General features: G+C 43.8%; 5 protein-coding genes across 5 annotated transcripts; 3 read left to right on the plus strand and 2 right to left on the minus strand.

Annotated features, from left to right (window-relative positions):
* Positions 1 to 974: 974 nt before the first annotated feature.
* On the plus strand, positions 975 to 1740 carry VTP01DRAFT_10791 (uncharacterized protein; the record flags this gene model as incomplete). Its single annotated transcript, XM_069379192.1, has 4 exons — positions 975 to 1112; positions 1195 to 1275; positions 1387 to 1493; positions 1551 to 1740. 4 exons carry the CDS (start codon positions 975 to 977, stop codon positions 1738 to 1740), a joined length of 516 nt encoding a protein of 171 aa, XP_069239191.1.
* Positions 1741 to 2221: 481 nt separating this feature from the next.
* Positions 2222 to 5413, minus strand: VTP01DRAFT_10792 (uncharacterized protein; the record flags this gene model as incomplete). Its single annotated transcript, XM_069379193.1, has 8 exons — positions 2222 to 2319; positions 2394 to 2858; positions 2924 to 3071; positions 3131 to 4138; positions 4194 to 4337; positions 4406 to 5216; positions 5267 to 5300; positions 5383 to 5413. The coding sequence occupies 8 exons, from the start codon at positions 5411 to 5413 to the stop codon at positions 2222 to 2224; spliced, it is 2739 nt and encodes a 912-aa protein (XP_069239192.1).
* Positions 5414 to 8016: 2603 nt separating this feature from the next.
* VTP01DRAFT_10793 (uncharacterized protein) lies at positions 8017 to 9106 on the plus strand (the record flags this gene model as incomplete). Its single annotated transcript, XM_069379194.1, has 6 exons — positions 8017 to 8249; positions 8315 to 8512; positions 8587 to 8594; positions 8671 to 8737; positions 8798 to 8927; positions 8990 to 9106. 6 exons carry the CDS (start codon positions 8017 to 8019, stop codon positions 9104 to 9106), a joined length of 753 nt encoding a protein of 250 aa, XP_069239193.1.
* A 4980-nt stretch (positions 9107 to 14086) lies between these two features.
* Positions 14087 to 15442, minus strand: VTP01DRAFT_10794 (uncharacterized protein; the record flags this gene model as incomplete). The annotated part of the gene is made up of 1 exon (XM_069379195.1): positions 14087 to 15442. The coding sequence occupies one exon, from the start codon at positions 15440 to 15442 to the stop codon at positions 14087 to 14089; it is 1356 nt and encodes a 451-aa protein (XP_069239194.1).
* Positions 15443 to 16573: 1131 nt separating this feature from the next.
* On the plus strand, positions 16574 to 18082 carry VTP01DRAFT_10795 (uncharacterized protein; the record flags this gene model as incomplete). The annotated part of the gene is made up of 5 exons (XM_069379196.1): positions 16574 to 16751; positions 16947 to 17601; positions 17659 to 17813; positions 17880 to 17970; positions 18028 to 18082. The coding sequence occupies 5 exons, from the start codon at positions 16574 to 16576 to the stop codon at positions 18080 to 18082; spliced, it is 1134 nt and encodes a 377-aa protein (XP_069239195.1).
* Between the last annotated feature and the right edge of the window lie 163 nt (positions 18083 to 18245).

Genomic DNA, 18245 nt, shown 5'->3' on the forward strand with positions numbered 1-18245 from the left:
CAACGGTTGATGTTCATCATCTCCTCTCCACTTCAATATGTGAGATGTATCTATCACATTAATTAGCCCAAATACTTATATAGTATTTGTTATCTAGGATTCAACATTGCATCTTATGCTTTCAAAACTGACTGTCATAGTTCTATGCATAACAAACATTGAAAGATTGAGCAAGGCTAAACTTTTTCCCAGTCGAAGGCCTGGATCAGATAAAAGGTATCAATTGATTTATGGATAAGATTAGTGACAAAGAAACATTTCAATGACGGGCGGACAGAATCATGGAATTATGGCTGTAGCCAACTACGTATCTATTATCATGCTGGATCAAAAGAGATTTCTGCTTCAAGGGCCAAAGTACTTCAGTGATCGATAGCATGAACTCTACACAGCGCAACGCTCGGCCTGATAAGGTCCTCTATTATTTTGATCGAGACTACTTTTGTTATGTATTTTCTAAATACCAATATAGCGACGAAACTTGATGGTTACTGTTTCGATATTACTTTCAGAGTACGCTTATCCTTTCAAGCGATCCTGACAGAAATATATTAGGTTACTGCTGCACTCGAGAGTTCTTTCGCTGTATCTTTGCGTGATGGGCATCCTGCGACTTACAGACTCCCAAGAAAAGTAACTCTGGTCGGCCAATGTCTGCAGCTTCATCAAAAGTTTCGAGTGCCACAGCGGAGCTGTTGCATAACATGTCAAATACAATCTGGGCAGCTTTTTCGTGCGGAGATCATTTCGTTCAACAATGGGCTTATGCCGACATGAAAACGTTGATGCAGCACTTGAATGGCAGCACTTGCAATGTGGTCTCCCTCGTTTAAATGTTCTTCACAGCAAAGCATGAAAAAGCCGTATGACTTTCCTTTTGCTGCGAAATCTTTTTCAACTGCCGCTCCGAAAGTTATAAAAGGCGCCATTCCCTCTCAACATTTCTCTTTTCTTTTCCTTATCCCCGACGCTATATGCCCCTCGTGGGCTCTACCCTGCCGGATCTTGGGAGGACCAGTTGGGGTACCTCTGCTTTGCATGCCCAACGGAAGCTAACAGGTGTCAGTCCCAAGACGAGTCCTCAGAAGCGTAGCAGCAAGAGCCTTCGGGCAGTAAGTCTGCAACCTCTGAGTGGGGAGCTCGATCCTGCGCAGCCTGGCGTTTTTTGATTCCTCCCCTGATCTGGATGTGTAGCTCTGGCGTGTCAACGGTCATTTGTTTGCTGGCTTCGCTAGAGGCCTCTTTCACTCCTTTCCGGGTTGGGTGGCCCATGGCGTAAATCCCTTCAAAAAGTGAACTAGAATCCTAAAAAGAAAATGAAGAACAAGAGAGAGTAGTGACCGTCGCAATAAAGCCTTTTGAGGTCGCTGTCTCTCGATTAGGTAGCGTCGAGCTGCCACTGGTTCGGCGGAATGGGCAGAGATTAAGTGCAACGTTGGTGACTGCAACATTACGGAAATCATTGACATCTTGCTCTGTTTGTCATGTAACGCGTAAATGCGTAAAAGTTCTTGCAAGCAATAATGAGACAACTGAAAATCTATGGACAGGAACTTTGGCAGAAATTCACTGAACTTGGGAGTGGGCATCATCCCGTCACCCAATCTGCGTTACCCTATTGTCACCGTATTGACCAAGACGGGAAAGTATGTTACCATCTCGATGGCTCTCTTTAGACTATTTGAATTTGGCAATGTTGTTGCCCCCTGCCTGCTCAAGTTCCACAAGGCAAAGCGATAATCCTTGTGCTCTCATTTAGGTGCAGCCTGGGAAACGGGAGTTGCCTCTGGTAAGAGAATGGGAATATCAGATGTCATTGCTTTCAGGCTTATCTTCCATCTACAAGTAATCATCGCATTCATAGAACCCATACGATTCAAAAATTTCGTGGGAAAAGTTGAGCATCGTATTTTAACACGCCTTAACATGTCGTATGATTTTGACATGCAAGCGGCCGTGGCAGACGATGGCTCCTGCTCAACCATCACAAAATTTCTATCAACTATCAAAAATTATGGTAGATGGCTGATTGCATAGGAAAGAAGCAGTCCAAGGCGATGTACTACTAATTACTAGAAAAAAGCACATGTATCGTTTTCGTTACTCTCTGAAAGAATCACTCTACCATGTGTCCTGCTTGAGCACTATCTATGATAAACCCTATCTCCCCCTGACAAGCAGTAAATACGCATACGTATCAATGTGAAGCAAAATATATATATTAATTGGATGAAAGCCATGGATCAGCAAGGACTTGCTCAATCGTAGGCCGTTTGTCTACATCTCGACTAAGCATGCTGTGTAGCAGTCTGGCTGGGCCTGTGAAAACAATGACATACGAAAAGGAATGATTAAAAACTGTATTTCAATGCACCTAAATATCTTTTACTTACCAGGATACGGCAGCTCGCGTATATGCAAATCACCTTCGAGTATATCGTCTAGCTGGTAAAACGGTGTCTCTCTAAAGATAAGCGTATGAAGCAAGATTCCAAGGCTCCAAATATCCTGAGGCGGTCCTGTATAGCTTATCCCTTGCAGCAACTCCGGTGCCCAGTAATCCAGGGTGCCACTGAATGTATCAAATTTCTTTCCGGGACGAAAGTATGCTGCACTTCCAAAATCGATGAGCAGTGCCGTGCATGTTTCATCCAGAATAATATTTTCATCCTTGATATCACGATGTACAATCTTGAGGCTGTGAAGATGTCGAACTGCTTCGGCCACCTGTCGAAAGATGGCTTTGGCTTCTTGCTCCGTGATGTTTTCATTTACTTCTATGTAATCGAATAAATCCATTCCTTCGCCGTGAAGAGCTGTTACGGCATAGTAACAGTCGTCATCTTCCATAAAGGTTACTGCAAGAATGCATGACATTCAGACATCGCATGATGCGTACGGGATCAAGTTAATTTATACTCACATAATTTACAGCAGTTCACATGCGGATGCTGCTGCAGGGTCCGCAGTATATGGATCTCGGAAGGAACAATGTCACCAAAACGTCTGTCCCTCATCCATGAATCTACGACGATCCGCGACTTTAAAATGCATTTTATGACAACTTTTTGCTACAAACACGTCAGCATAATACCTTGGTGATCCATTTTAAACTATCAAGACACTCCACCTTGCTTTCGTCGTCACGTCTGTATGCCAATTTTGCTACGCCGTAAGCGCCCTCGCCTAGCACACCTTCGATGACATATTCTTCCAAGACTTTGGGAACGTTAGCACTGAGCTGCGGACAGCTCGGAGCTGGTTCCGATTGCTGCAACTGGTTGGGAAAATCTACCCAGCGCCGCACCATACTCCTATTACTTCGTCTTGAGGTCGTCAACTGCTCAGTCGATGAGCGTGATTCCGTTGAGGCTGTGGATGGTGTGACAGGGTTGGCAGGGTCAGGAGGTCCGTCTGACGAAATGGATGCAACCTCCTTGTTCCTTGTCAAGGATGCGCCCGATGTTTGGCTGAGTATACGATCGAAGGCAACCCATACAGATACCAGATTTTCTTCCATGCTTTCAATCAGTCGTAGCTGCAACTGCACTGGAAACTTGCTTTGGTCTCTGTGTATGGCATATAGTTCAGGATATTCTTGTCCTTGAGGTCTGGAGTTGTTGCGTTGAAAATTGTACAATTGGCTATTTGCATCCGCCAAAGCATGTTTGCAAGCATTGGTACCGAGCACCGCGTTGCTGTCTTCCAGAAGACCTTTGCGCCTTAGCTCCCGTATGATATCCGGGAGTTGGGGGAGAAATTCGCTAATTTTCATTGTTTCGGTGATATCTTCGCTCTGCTGGTATCCAAAGAGGTATTTCGCAGGTACAGGACTGATGCTTTGGATAACACCGTTATCATGTACCGTTATCATTCCCGCAATCGTTGGAAGCGAGGTTATTTTGATTATATTCTTGTTGTCGTTGCCTTTGTGAAGTGTAGTCATAACAGGAAAAAAAGCACCCGACTTTGTTCGGCTGCCAAAAAATTTGAACCTTTCGACCGCGTGTAAATCAATGGAGGTTTCATTGGCGACTTGCAAAGCTGGTATCAGCATACTAATTGGTTTGCCAATTACTTGTTTCTCATCGTATCCGTACAAATCGCTTATATTTCCGACCACTTTTGTTATTGATCCCTAATGTTAAAATAAGTGAATCTTTCGAAAGGTTGCCTAATATCGTCGAACGTACGTTTTCGTCAAGATATGCAGATAAAGCACTTTCATGTATTTCTTCAAAAATCCATATATAAACGAAACCACCACCGTCCTTTTTCTTCTCCTTGAGCCACAGGGATGCCGCTGATTTCTCCCCATTAACTCTAATAATCGGCACCTAGTAAAGATCAACCTAGTCAGCGATCTAAGCGCTTCCAATGAGCCATGTAAATAGAGCATAATTACCACCACGCCGCACATCAGCACAGAATCCTTTGAATCTTTTGTATGCGTCATTTCATGGAGAATGTCATTCCGCTTCATTACTTTGTTGATTTGCTTGTGGAAAGATACATCGATCATATCCAATATAGATCTACCAATGTAGGATCTATCAATTCTAAAACACAAGCTTGCAATGTCGTTAAAAAGCAAGATGCTGCCCTTGATGTCCGAGGTCAAGATAGCTTGGTTCTGCGGTAAGAACCGGGTTGGAACGTGAAGCGCTCGTGAATAATAACTCGGTGTAGTTTCTGGCACTGGTGGCATAGCATTCGAAGCGCGGGTATTATTATCAATTTCATAGATCGGTGTCAGAGAGGTCCACTCCATTGATGAGCGCCTCGAATTTTGTCGTTTATCAGATCCGGCCAGAAAATCCCTAATGCTGCTGCTATCTAGATCGATACTCGTCCTCGGTGTATTGTATGAGCTCCAGTAACCCGGTCGCCAGTTCGGTGCTTCTCCAAGATCTGGATTTGAGAATCTCCGAGTCGTCCTGTCCTCCAGTTGGGAGCGTACTCGTTTTACAAAATCGATGCCTTGACGCATAATGAATCTTTTTCTGTTCTTTGCACATTGGCTTGCACTGGGTGGAAGCGCACTGAAGCTGTAACTATACAACGACTCTCTGGAATACCGTGATATTGTGTTGTTCTCTATCGATCTCCTGTGAGATATGCCGTCTTGGCCGTTGCGTCCTCCGAACCTCGAAATCCCGCGATTCGAGTGGTAATCTTCATAGTCATCTTCCGTAGACGAGCCGGAAGAAATATTCCTACAATGACTTAGGAGATCTCGGAAACTAAGTACTTGATCGTTGCTTACACGTCCGTGTCGTGCGCTGTAGAGACGTCAGAAGCTGTTTTCCGACATACAGAAAATCGACGATGGCACTCTTTCAGCTATAACTCTTTCGAAATCATGATGCGTCAGTAGCTTACCCGCAGATTTGGACCATTGCACAGAATTCATTTTCGTCTTTCAAAGAGCAACCGTTTCAGGAAAGGATGCTTGAGGGCGGTAAGCGGAGTTGGCCGATGAGGGCGTTGCATGAACGACCTACCTGCTAAGTCAAGAGAAACCAGCACGTGCTAGTAGCGATTATTGCCCTGATCCAAACATCCCGAGATCAAAGTAAATATTGGATGCTCTCGCGAAAAACGATCTCGTAACTACCAAGAAAGCTCATGCTTTCAGACGCCAGCATCTTATTGGACAGCTTGTATCGACGTACCGTGTATTGACTTGCAGGATGCAGTTTTCCTGCCTCCATCTGTTCATTAAATCCGCACCATAAATTCTCAACGTATTGAGCTGTAGTATCGTTCCTTATATTAGCCATTATAATATATATAGCTATTGTTGTCACCATTGCAAAGAAGTCACATTAATACAGTGCTAGGTAACCGTAACTAGGTGGGAAGAATGATGTCGTTCATAAGATATCATGGTACGTAGATACTATATCCAAATCCTTGAGAAGATTGCGTTTCTTCTCTAGAGTTAACCAGTCTGATATTGTCATTCAACGATCGAATTATAGTACGATTTTCAGTCCAGGGCGTAAATGCATCAATGTGTATGGTACAAGTTATTAAGGCTCACCGTATCTAGTGCTGTCCAAATAGTAAGCGCAAGGGAACTCCTACAGCTCTGGCTTTTCGCAATGCCATAAGTGAATGGACGGGTCCCAATTGTAAGTTATCGAGTGTGCACTGAGCTCCTGAATAGAAACGGTTTAATCAAAAATTAGATGAGAAAAATAGTTAGCTGTGACGATTCTCAATTCACTGCTATTACATTGATTCTCATAATTGCTGTAGATGGTTCTTAGATTATGCTTGAGATAGCATCACTTTGAAGTGATCTCGAAGCTCACGCAAGCCCATATCCCGTAACTTGAAAGTAACCTAATAATATTTCAAACAATTATTGCAGCAGCGCAACAAAAAAAAAAAAACAATAGATATGGCGGTAGGATAGTCTATCCTCCTTCGATATTTCAAAAGAATGCCACGATAAATTTGAAGCATTGACGGCCACGCCAGGATATAAAGTAACTATGCAGTGAAAACCTTTGACACAAGAATGTAAAGGTTGATAATGTGCCGACAATCCGTTACTAAAAGGAACCGCTGGATTTATCACTCGTACGATACTAAATCAAGGCGATCACCTAAGATTTCCTACATAAAAAGCAACTAGGGGAAAGAGAGTTGTAAGCGAAGACAAGTTTGTAAGAAAGGCGAATTTGAATTATCTGTCATGTTATTTATTGTCACAGCAATTTAAAATGTAGTGGGGATCATTCGTAAAAGAAACGTTTATCCAGGAAAGAAGTAATTGATCCTCGTAGGATGCCAGCAGTTAAGAAAACATGCAGGATAATTCAGAGAGCTTGGAGTAAATTGGTTTTTACAGCAGTTAAAGCAGGGACGTACATTATTGCATTTATCCGCATGAGGCAAGTCAAAAATGGTTTGAAAGCCTATATACCTGCTTCCCACAATACCCACCTTCTGCAAGGGTGTATTGCGATGCTTTTTAAAAAATTGACCATTGCCACCTTCAAATCCCGCTTGGGAAAAGATGGTGGTAAGTATCACCTACACAGTTCGCACACGCACGCGCCAACGTCCTAGCAGCGCTTCTTTAATGCAAAGGTAATGCGACCTTGTATGGCCTGAATCTTTGTAATGGATGGGGCGTCTCGGTCGTATTACTGGATACTCTCTGAAAAGCTATTGTGTAATCAAGAAAATCCCGGGAACCGGCGATATGTTATGGTGTTGCAAATGGGTTTCTAAGGGGCAAATTTGCCAGAAGACTCGAGTTTTGGATCTCAGGTAACACCGGCGCATGTCAAAAAAGATTGTGGCGAAGCTAACTTGTTTTGGTCAATGGCGCCCAGCAACGGAAATGCGCACGCTACGGAATTGAAAAGCTCACATAGGTTATTGTTGTATTGCAACTCGAAAACAGTGTAACACTGGGTGCGGTCGTGTACATTTTTTGAGCGTAGAGTTCCATGTGCAGTCGCAGCGACCAACGTTCTAGAACGGGAAAAATTTACCTAGGAAACCATCAATTGTACGCACGGTCCTTCTTGCGACGGACTTACCTGTTCAAATCCAGCACGCATGTTTCGCTGAGACTGTATACAAGGAACGTCAGCTGCCATCGTACGACATGCACCCGACAGGCTAATAAGTAGCTTCCGGCAGAGTCTTTAATGCACAGATTGATGAATGTATATCACAAGAATAACTGATCCTCACACTGAAGACGAGGGGCTGCATGCAGGGGGTCGAGTAGCAGCAATGGTGATGATGAGCCCCAAGGAAGGTCCAAATATAGTCCAATGTCGGTTGCGCATCTCAGCATCATTTTGAGGGGCTACGTTTTGCACAATTTCAAAAGGAGAACACGAACTGAGCGGCAGGCCTGTTTTCATCCAGGGAAAACTCGTTCCGCGAAGGGGAAAACTGTATAAAAAGGGTAACAAAATATCTTCCTCACACTTCTTACAAGGAGCTAGTCCTTTCTGCACGCCGCTTGCTTCCTCCTATTTGAATATGTACAGCATTGTCTCCAAGCTCGCAACGTTGGCTATTTTGGCTGCCTCCATGTCCATGGCAATGCCTCTTGAGCCACGTGCCACTGCCAAGGTTTATTCCAAGTGCAGCAAACCAGGAACGTATGCCTTGACTTTTGATGACGGCCCATACGAGTACACCTGGAAGCTCGCAGACGACCTCAAGGCTGCAGGCGTCAAGGCAACCTTCTTCATCAATGGCAATAATTGGGTGTAAATATAAAAGAAAGCGGGAGGTTGTCCTGAATCGTTCGTAACTGACTAGGATGAAACTTTAGCAACGTCGCAACCGACAGTGTTGACACCTCCTCTGGAAAGAAGACTTACAAACAAGTCCTGAAGCATGTCTATGACCAAGGTCATCAAATCGGTAGCCATACTTATGGTCACAAGGAATTGAGCAGTCTGAGCGCTTCTGAAGTCAAGAGCCAAATGAACAAGCTGTCTGATATTATCTATTCCACTATCGGTAAACGGTAAGCATCCTTTTTGAGCAAAAAATCATGTTATCAATATGTATGATTGCTTACTGATGTGATGTGATTTCTAGACCTGCTTGTAAGTGACATGAAGAAGTGGAAAATGGTGATGATCAGTGTAACTGATGAGATCCTTTTGTGTTTTTCCTTTTCAGTCATGCGCCCTCCTGCCGGCGATTACGATGAAAAGACTCTTGAGGTACTCGGTCAACTCGGTTACAAGTAAGCATCTTTACGCTGTCACCGGATACGATTCCGTAATACTCATAAGTGTCTATAAAGGGTCATCATGTGGGACATCGATACCCTGGACTGGAAGACACACAATCTCAACAGTGAAATGCAAATTGTCAAGGATGCACTGAACAACGCACCTGCATCAAACAGTGGGCACATTGCTCTTGAACACGAGGTATTGTCTTTTTCGAGCGGACAAAATAGACGATACACAAAGATCTCACGAGTAAACCTTAGACTTACGATCAAACTGTCAAACAGTTCGTACCTAAAGTTGTCGAGCTTGTCAAAAGCAAAGGTTACAAGATGGTTACTGTAGCCGAGTGCCTTGGTTACAGCAACGCTTATCAGTAAGATACATAATTTCTACCTAAAAGCATTCTCGTCGTTGCCTCGGCAACGAAATCATTTTCTGATGCAAGTTCGTTTGTCCGACGAACAATTCACCGTACCTTTCTCAATTACCATATCACTATTTCTCAAACCTCTAGATAAAGAGTATTAACGTTGTGGATGATGTAACAAGTAAACAAAGAGAAATTATTTCGTGACTTGTTTGTCTATCAAGAGCAAATGTTTACCTGTTTATCTCAACGGCAGCGTTGTCCGATCGGAACACTTCCGCGTAAGGTGCTCCCGAAGTACGCGCCCAATCAATAAGCACAATGTGAGCATGCACTTGCTACACTTGCTATCTAGATATACCGTTGTAATGCTAATAGCAGCTACATAAATCCTGCACCGGTTCAGCGACAGGCCGAACCGGGGACTGGCGTCAGTACCTTTCAGTTCATTAAAGCGCAGAGATAGCGAAATTGCTCCACTTATCTGATTGCAATAAAGTATGTGAAACAGCTTTGTACCGAATAGTTGGTGATAAACGCACGCGAGTCATCAATTCAACATAAGGTACTGCAGGTCGGACCCTGAGGTCCAAACAAGCATCACTCCGCCATCACAGCAACTCCCCGCCGCACGAATCTGCAGAAATCCATAATGCACACGTTGTTTATTACTAGGTTGCCTCCAGAAAAAGAAATATGGACCATAGATTATGGATATGGATTAAGGAAAAAGAACGTTCGGAAAGGACATATAGGTTTGCTGAATGAGAGAAAATGGTATGAATGCTGTTCTATAGGCGCGCGCGCATTGATGTCCATATGTTGAACCCCAGGGAAGGCGTATGATTGATGATCGTGAAATAGAAGATGTAAGGCAGAGAAAAATCAGATATAGCGACAGGAAATATGGTATTTTTTGCGCGATAATAGTCTAAAGTTCTTGAGTATGGTATCTTGTAGCAATGAAGAGAGACATGCTGATAATGTGTATCTTGCTGAAAATAATCATGCAGTGGCGTTTTGTTTGGATGTTCAGTCCCTCAGAACCGCCCCTTTTTTCATGGGTGGACAGGGCAGTGTTCTATGCGTGAAATTAATCAGATATGCTTATCGCATATGAGGAATAAGTCCCAGACTTACTCGTCATATGGTTACGTGATCCACAGACAGCACACACGGCGGCCGATATCTTTTGTCGATAGTAGTAGAGGCGCGAGGCGGTGATGTTGCGTCGGCACATTGAGAAAATTTTTGGACTCGCTGAAAGATAAGGTATCACGAAGACGAGAGAAAAAAAAGGAAAGAGGAAAAAAGTGGCTTCTTGCAAGCACTTTTATACGGTTTTTTCGGGAGGAGAAGACAAGGGAAAGCCGATTTCAGTAAATCCGAAATGACAGACGAAAAGTTGTACGGAGCGTCCTTATCGTTGAAGCCATCTGAACTCCTATCATCATACAGCATGGCAATTAAAACTTTCTTTCTCGGGTGGTGCTGCAGCACTTTACCACAACAGTTGTTATCTTTAGGGCGCATGGAAACGGTCTGACAGCGGTCAACGGATGATCGCCAGCGATTATATCCGTCACATTCCGCGGTTTATGGAAACACCGTGGACCTGTCCTTCCAGCAGTTGTCAACACGTGCTCCGCCAATAGCAGCCGGCAGTCAAACTGAATCATACACCCCCAAACAAAGGACAAAAGAAAGCATGTAAGCAGCAATACATACAAGAACACAATATATTGCTTTTTCTTTTCTTCTTTGCAGAACGTTAGCCTTCATTTTCGGAATCTTCCCGACAGATAAGGCATTGACACAAAGAATACTTCAACTCATGTCCTTGCCACTACATTGGGAGGACTATGCTTTACACATTGTCAAAACCACACCAGTGTATATAGGTTATTCTTTCCTACAAGGCGGCTTCAAACTCATTACATGTTAATGCTTTTTTATATGTTTAGAAGTGCTCTTAGTTCTGGAAGAACTATGCCTGCGCTCTTCCAGTCGCTGTTTCTCTGAGTCGAAGTCCAGTATAGTTCTTTCCTAAGTGTTGCAGCCTTCTTGGCAGTTTCAGAGAGTTTTGAGCTATGGATCGGGAATATCCTATTCACAAAAGGACGTTATTCAGCACGTGTTCTCCCGTCAACCTCTGATCGAGACGAGCAATCTGGCCCATTCAGGAATTGCTCATCAATCGTTGGGGTTCTGGGTTCCTTCCCACTATCTGATAGTTTGTTCGAGACATTTGCCGAGCTTTCTCGAAATATCCATATGCTTATCTTGATTCGACTATTTGAACGACCAACTCCTTGGTCATCGCTGAATGAAAATTTGTTTACCCAAACTCATCAGATACAATGTGAAAAACAAAGGAGCAGTAAGGGTGAGACCGATGGAATCATTGGAACAGTATGAACCGAACATCACAGTACTTTGAAGGCTGTAATATTGACGAAAGTGGTACATGGCTCGTATAAAGCACATGTAACAATGGTAACTTTGCCGTGACAGTATGCAAGATACTTTGATGCTATGCAGCGCCCCCAAAATTTTTCGATGTATTGCATCCACATTCTGCGCGTAGATCTCTAGACTTCATGGAGACTCCAGTCTAAGGAACATCGTTTATGACTGTGTAGTGCGGATGATGAAAAAAAAAAATGCTCCCATTTCACATTGAATTTTGCGCTTTGGGTCCTACAGTAAACAGTGCGCCTTTTACGGGTGCTTCATCACCTTATCGATTTATTAAACCGCTTGATGGAAACGAAATGACTTAAAGAACATTGAGAATGGATACGTATGTTGTATCGACATGAAGCGCATAGTGAGGAACAAGCTTGGATCTACTATCGAAACGTTCTGATCACTCAAGGTCGTGGAAGCATACTTAGAGTCTTACTCGTGTAGATGCAAATATAATACTGTTGACATGCAGGGTGCTACATATCAAGAGTGCTCTTTTAACATGTATAGTAGTATGATTCCTATTCCATTTTGCTCACATGATATTATATGCTCTTGTTTGCACTCCTATCGTCATTTACTCTTAATATTCTTCAATTGCTATTACACGGCGTATTTCAGGCACTGTGTACGACGTGAGAGACACGCGCGATGACACGCTTTATTGCTACTGCCCTGTTGCCAGTCTGCACAGGAGCAAGACAGCTGAAATCAGAATGCATTGATTCCGGGCATGCATTGCTTCCGTAATTTGATATCCGATGAAGAGGAATGCACCTTTTCAAACAAAAGTTGCGTCAACCGAAATTTTCCACTTTCTAAACCTGTCGCAAAACAAACGAGTAAAATGTCTGACACGGGATTAAAGACATCGCAAACTTTATCATCCAGCAAGGTTCGAGCCAATCCGCATCTATGATATGTTCTTTGTTCGAAGTTGTAGATTTGAACATATACAAAACTGCAAATGACCTGTTCTTCATTGCAATTTCTTGACATGCCCATCCTAAAGCAGAAAAATTTATGTGCTACTCAACAGATTACATCGTTTTACGTCTTTGTGGCGCAATTCAGTTTTTTGAAATGTGAAGGGCGGCATTTATCCAGACGACCGACTCTTTGCTTTGAATGCTCAAATGCGGAAATGGAAGAATCTCGCAACGATAACTGCAGGGACAGTGTACCTCAATAATGCACAAACACGCTACGATTATCTTTAAATACATTAGCGAGCATATCGTTTGAGCTGAATGACTTTAGATAGCTGCTATTTTTTCTATATGCAACTTTCTGCATAGCGTGTCAAGAGACAGCGGCTGTATTCACAACAGAAAAGAAAGTTAAGTCAGAATAACCTGCATGATTATACATATTGATCAGATAAACTAGCTCACAAATGTGCATATTGCTGCTCCTAACACTGAGTGATGCGCATGTTGTTACCGATTGGTCCTTTTCTAAATAGATACTCGGCCGTTCCTCGTTTGTATCATCCGTGTTTCCTTCCACGTGGTTCGGAGCATTCTAGGCAGTAACATCTTTATTCACAAATACCGGTTCCCTCATGTATGTTTATTTACAACCGCACACGGTTTTGGTGATGCAGCGATTAACACAACAAACATATCGGGCTTTACACTTCCGATGTCATTGATGCAATTCTTCCATAGATAAGGTAAGCCTAGAAGTTTTATAGATATGAAGATGTTTTGACCGCGTCTCCAAGAAACTTGTCGGCGCTGATCTAAATATATGGATATGTCACCTAAATATTATCAGTCGAACCTCACTTCAATAGAATATCTCACTGCAGCACCAGCAATTTTTATTGTTTCCCCTCGTTATGACATTAGAGGATGATTCCTTTACCTCTAAGATTGAGCTACAGTGCATATGCCGAAAGTACAAAACGTAGTACAAAAATCATGCTGCAAGCGCGGCTGCCAAAGAGTACTATCCGATCAGTCCGAATACGGCACTCGCTTTCTTGGCTTGACACACAGCAATGTTGCCAGCCGTGACTTTGACCGCTTCCGAAGCGAGAATCAGCTATCCCCAGTCCTCGCACAAAGAAGCGTTCCTTGATCACCTCTTTGGGTGTTTCAGCTGTATTCCTAAGCGAGATAAGATGCTTGCCGCTAATGCTTACTTTTCTTGAAGCGATAAACTTACGTTTATGTACGTAGCAATGCCTGAAGTTTCCTTTCAGAGCAAACTGTCTTATCCTCGTTCGGAACGGAGATCTCCAGCTTCATTCCTGTAATTTTCATGGGTCTGCAACGTCGCAAATATACACTATGAAGTCTTTGACCAATAAGCATATCATCAAAATTCAACAAGGTACATACAATAAACGGTACTGCTAAGCAAACATAATCGTAGATATGTAGATATGTAGGAACGATAAAATCAATGAAGGCGGTGAGTAGATGAAAAGTTGAATTATTGTCTCCTTTATTACATCGTCCTGCGATGATAGCCTGTATTATCCATACTACAAATGATATTTCATATGAATGGCTCAGACTGCTACGTTGTTACCGCCGTCCCTGTGGCGTAACTCTGTCTCTAGCTGCTTTTTGAACCGATCAAGGGCAGCGTTCAAATCATGCTGTCCCTCCAAGTATTCAATAAGACCCAATTGTGCCCGGGCTTGCAGTAGCAACATTTCATCTTGCTGCAATCTGTCCGCGTTGCTGCTTTGCTGCAAAAGCTGCTCAAAGGACGAAGCGGAATTCGGTGACGATAATGGTGGTGACGGTAAGCCGTGATAGTACAGCAACGATGCCTCTAATTGCTTGATACGCTCCGCCAATCGATGGTTATCGTGCATTGCATCAGCAAGCGTTTTGTCGAGTTGAGCGATACGCATATCGGCCATAGTCTTTCCTACATGCAACTCTGTGCACAGCGTGCCAAGAGACATATCCGCTATAGTATTTTGCAACGACGAAAAAAGATTCAAGGTTAGAATATGCTGCATGTATGTACATACGTAAATAGATTGTTTACATTTGTGATGCATATTACTGTTGCTGATATTGCAACGTGTTGTTGACGATCGGTCCTTTTCTAAACAAGTGTTCGGCTGTTCCTCGTTTGTCTCATCCATGCACCTGTCCACGTGGTTATCACTCGGAGCAGTATCTGCATTCGCGACTACTGCTTCCTCCATGTTCATTTTGAGCAAAGACCTGGTGTTTGCGTGATGCATCGCTACAGTGCAGTCAGAGGATCGCCAATTGCCGGGCTCCCTGTTATCATCTTCCGATAATGTTTGTTCTCGTTTTCGCTGTTCGTTCCTCAGAAGTGTTGAGTTGCTGGGAGGACCGCCAACTTGACTCGAGGTAATGCTAACTGAATCCTCCTCTTCTTCTACCGCAGTCCGCAGAGTGACCAATATATCAGGCATACTGATACCCTCCACTGCTGAGCATGAAAAAGGTCGACGCGACGACTTGGTTGTTGTGGTTTGGATACTGATAGAAGATGGACGGCGCTCACCCCACGTCTCCTTGAATGCGCTGCCACCGTCTCCGACGGAACCGGATGCTGCATCGACCGCCACCAACGGGGAGCAGTCAAGTTCAGAAGTTTCGTTTGGAACCTTCTCCTCCTCCGCCGAGCTCGAAAACTGAGGCATCGATACTGATTGATGGAACGGAGTGCTTTTACGTCGATATCGATCCTTGCGGTGTGCAAGTGAAGAGAGGCTGTACATGGAAAACTTTTTGCGCCACCTTGGTGTTTCCAGTTGCTGCTCCTGCTGCTCTGCGATCGACGCGGCCTGCTGCATCGTATGTCGACGTTGTTCTTGTCGTGGCTCTGCACTTGATTTTCTATCCTGAATTTTACTTTTGATTTTCTTTATGAGCATAGTTGGCGAGCTGCTATTGTGAAGAGGATGATTGAAAGAAAGGATGCAGGGAAAGGGAGTGAGAAAGTGCGTCTGCATTGTTACAGGTTGATGAATATCTTGCACAGTAGGGAGGCATACCGCTTTGTTTTCGATACCGTGACATCACAACTTCAGCTATTGTATACTAGCGTCACCGAATGCTCCGTTCCGTTCAACTGTAGGGATTAAAGTCGGCAGTTATTTGCTAGGCAGACTAAGAAAGAGAATGGGATTCTTTTCTGGATAGTTAGAAACGTGGTGGAGAATGGATATGTAATTTATTTTGCCTTTTAAACCATGAAATATGTAGCATCATCCTTTAACACGATACATCGGCATTAACAGATAGCAGTGAAATGGTGAACGAAAGGGAGCAAAATACACGTTCTTTTTTAGATGCGCGAGAAGAACTATCCATGGCTATTCTTTCTTCTCATCTCCCCACATCTTGGTGCTACCAGCCAAAGTTGTGCGACTCAGTTGTGCTTATCTGGGCTGCAAGGCAAAGCAAGTCTCCTCCCCGCTCGGCTTCCGCACCCCTGGGCAATGATTTTTGGAGACAAAGAAATGCAACCTTTCGAAATCTGAATAGCTGGAGGATCGAATTTGGCTGCGCCAGAGAGCATTTCCCCCACTCTCCTTCGCTCCTCCTTCAGATACTAGATTGTAAGATACATATATCTCTACATCACTTTGAGCGCGTTGCAAGCCTATAGAGTTTCTAGCAAATGCAATCTGATGCGTTACAGGAACATGGTGATTCATTGCTGCTCTTGTTAATAGCAGATATTTTCTGTGCTTTTCCTTACGTGAGAACTTGCATAGAGTTAAATGTAAGGCTGTTGCACGTCGTCGTACAAGACCTAATTTCTGAAGCTCCTTTTCTGAGGCTGGCTTGGTCCGCATCTGATTTTTTCTCTTTTTTCTCTTTTTCCTTTCTTCCTTATTCTTTCCCTCTCTCTTATATACACACGCACCTCACATTCCTTTAACCATCTACGCTTCAATTCCGAAAGAAGCGCCAGCTATCCATTCCAGTCATTCGTTGCAAATTTACAACACATCACGCTCGTTTGATTATTTTTTCCCGTATTCATCATCCGACCAACGATGAGCGAAATCGTCCTCTCCAACCCCTCAAACCAGTACGTCGCAGAGTACCCCACCGGCTCTGTGGTGCCAAATTTCGATCCTGCAATGGTCCAGCAGAAAAGCAATTCTTCTACTACCTCCTCTCCTCCCAATGCTTACGAGGAAACTAGCCAGCAAACTTACGGTGCTTACCCGGGTATGTACTCGCGTCGTCTCTTTTATTTTTATTTTTTGACCTTATGCGGCCGGAGTTCGACCTTCATTTAATGAGGATGTCGTGATTGGCTGTCGAGATAATCAAAAAAAAAAAAAAAGACTTGAAAAAATAGAGGCAATCTAGGGAGCAACACAAATGAGAAACAATCCTTACTGACTCCTTATTCCCTGACAGACTATTCGTTTCAACAGATGCCTTTGCAGTATCCAGCACAGCCTGTCCCGGTCACTTACCCTGTTGGACGGTTTGGATACTACGGCGAGCACGCATTGCAGCATCCTTCAGCGCGCCACCATCCTGGCAGCCCGGACTCGCTTTCGTCATCGACATCCCCTCAAACCCCTCCACCTGCGAACACAGCCAGTGCCCCCGTAGGAGGCTCCATGGCAACCGCCGATTCCTCGAATGGCAACAACTTTTCTCAAATATTAACGACCCAAGCGCTCGACCAATCATCGTCTGCTCAGATGGTCACGCCCCTTGTACCTTCCTCAACCTTTACAAATTCCACCACCGAGCGCGTCAAGGAAACTATTGCGCGAGCCAATTCGGTGCCTATGGAATTCTATCACACTGAATTTCTCGAGTACTCGAAGGAGACCTATGAGAAGAAAATGGATGCGAAACGCAACAAGCGCAAGCGACCTGCACCTAGCACCAGCAGTAGCACGAGTACATCTGCCACCACCAGCAGCATCAGCAACAGCGATGGTGCTTCCAACAATGGTTCCTCCGAGGACTTGTCGTCTAAAAAGAAGAGATCTATGGAGGCAGACAAAGATGAATCGGATGATGAGGCAGACGACGCATCAAAGACTGATGCAGAAGCGTAAGTTGATAGGCACTTACTTGCAGCACTTGAGATACTGAGCATTGTTATCTGCAGTAGCGGCATTACCAACGCTGAGCTACGTCGACAAATCCATATCCAGTCCGAACAGAAGCGCCGAGCTCAGATCAAGGACGGTTTCGACGAGTTGAGAAAACATTTGCCTGGCTGTAACATTAAAAAAATGAGCAAGGCTGCGTTGCTCACTCGAAGTAAGCTCAATATCGATGCAAGCTTTTTCCGGTTTCGACCGTTAACTCACATATTCTCTTTAACAGCCGTGCAGCAAATTCAGCATCTCAAGAACATGCAAAACGAGCTTTTAGCAGAAGTGGAGCGACTTGTACAAGAAAATGAGACCTTGAAAAAGTAAGTGATCCAACAAAAGTATGATTGTTAGAGCAAGAGACTCACAATGCTCTGCAGGTTCCAACACGGCGTCTTGCAGCGACAAGCCATGGAGAAAATGTACACTTTTTAATTTCTTGTCACGAGTCCTAAGCTTCATCCTCTCAAACTAACTTGTCCGTGCTCCCATTTTGCTGAAACCGTCTATACACTGTCCATTGCCGTCGTCTGTTCTCAAAACATATTCCATCCTTTCTGCTTTTTTCTTTCTTTTTTTTTTTTTTTTTTTCTTTCTC

This window comes from Rhizomucor pusillus, assembly GCF_041956525.1.
Source record: "Rhizomucor pusillus strain CBS 183.67 unplaced genomic scaffold VTP01scaffold_9, whole genome shotgun sequence".
NCBI lineage: Eukaryota > Fungi > Mucoromycota > Mucoromycetes > Mucorales > Lichtheimiaceae > Rhizomucor > Rhizomucor pusillus.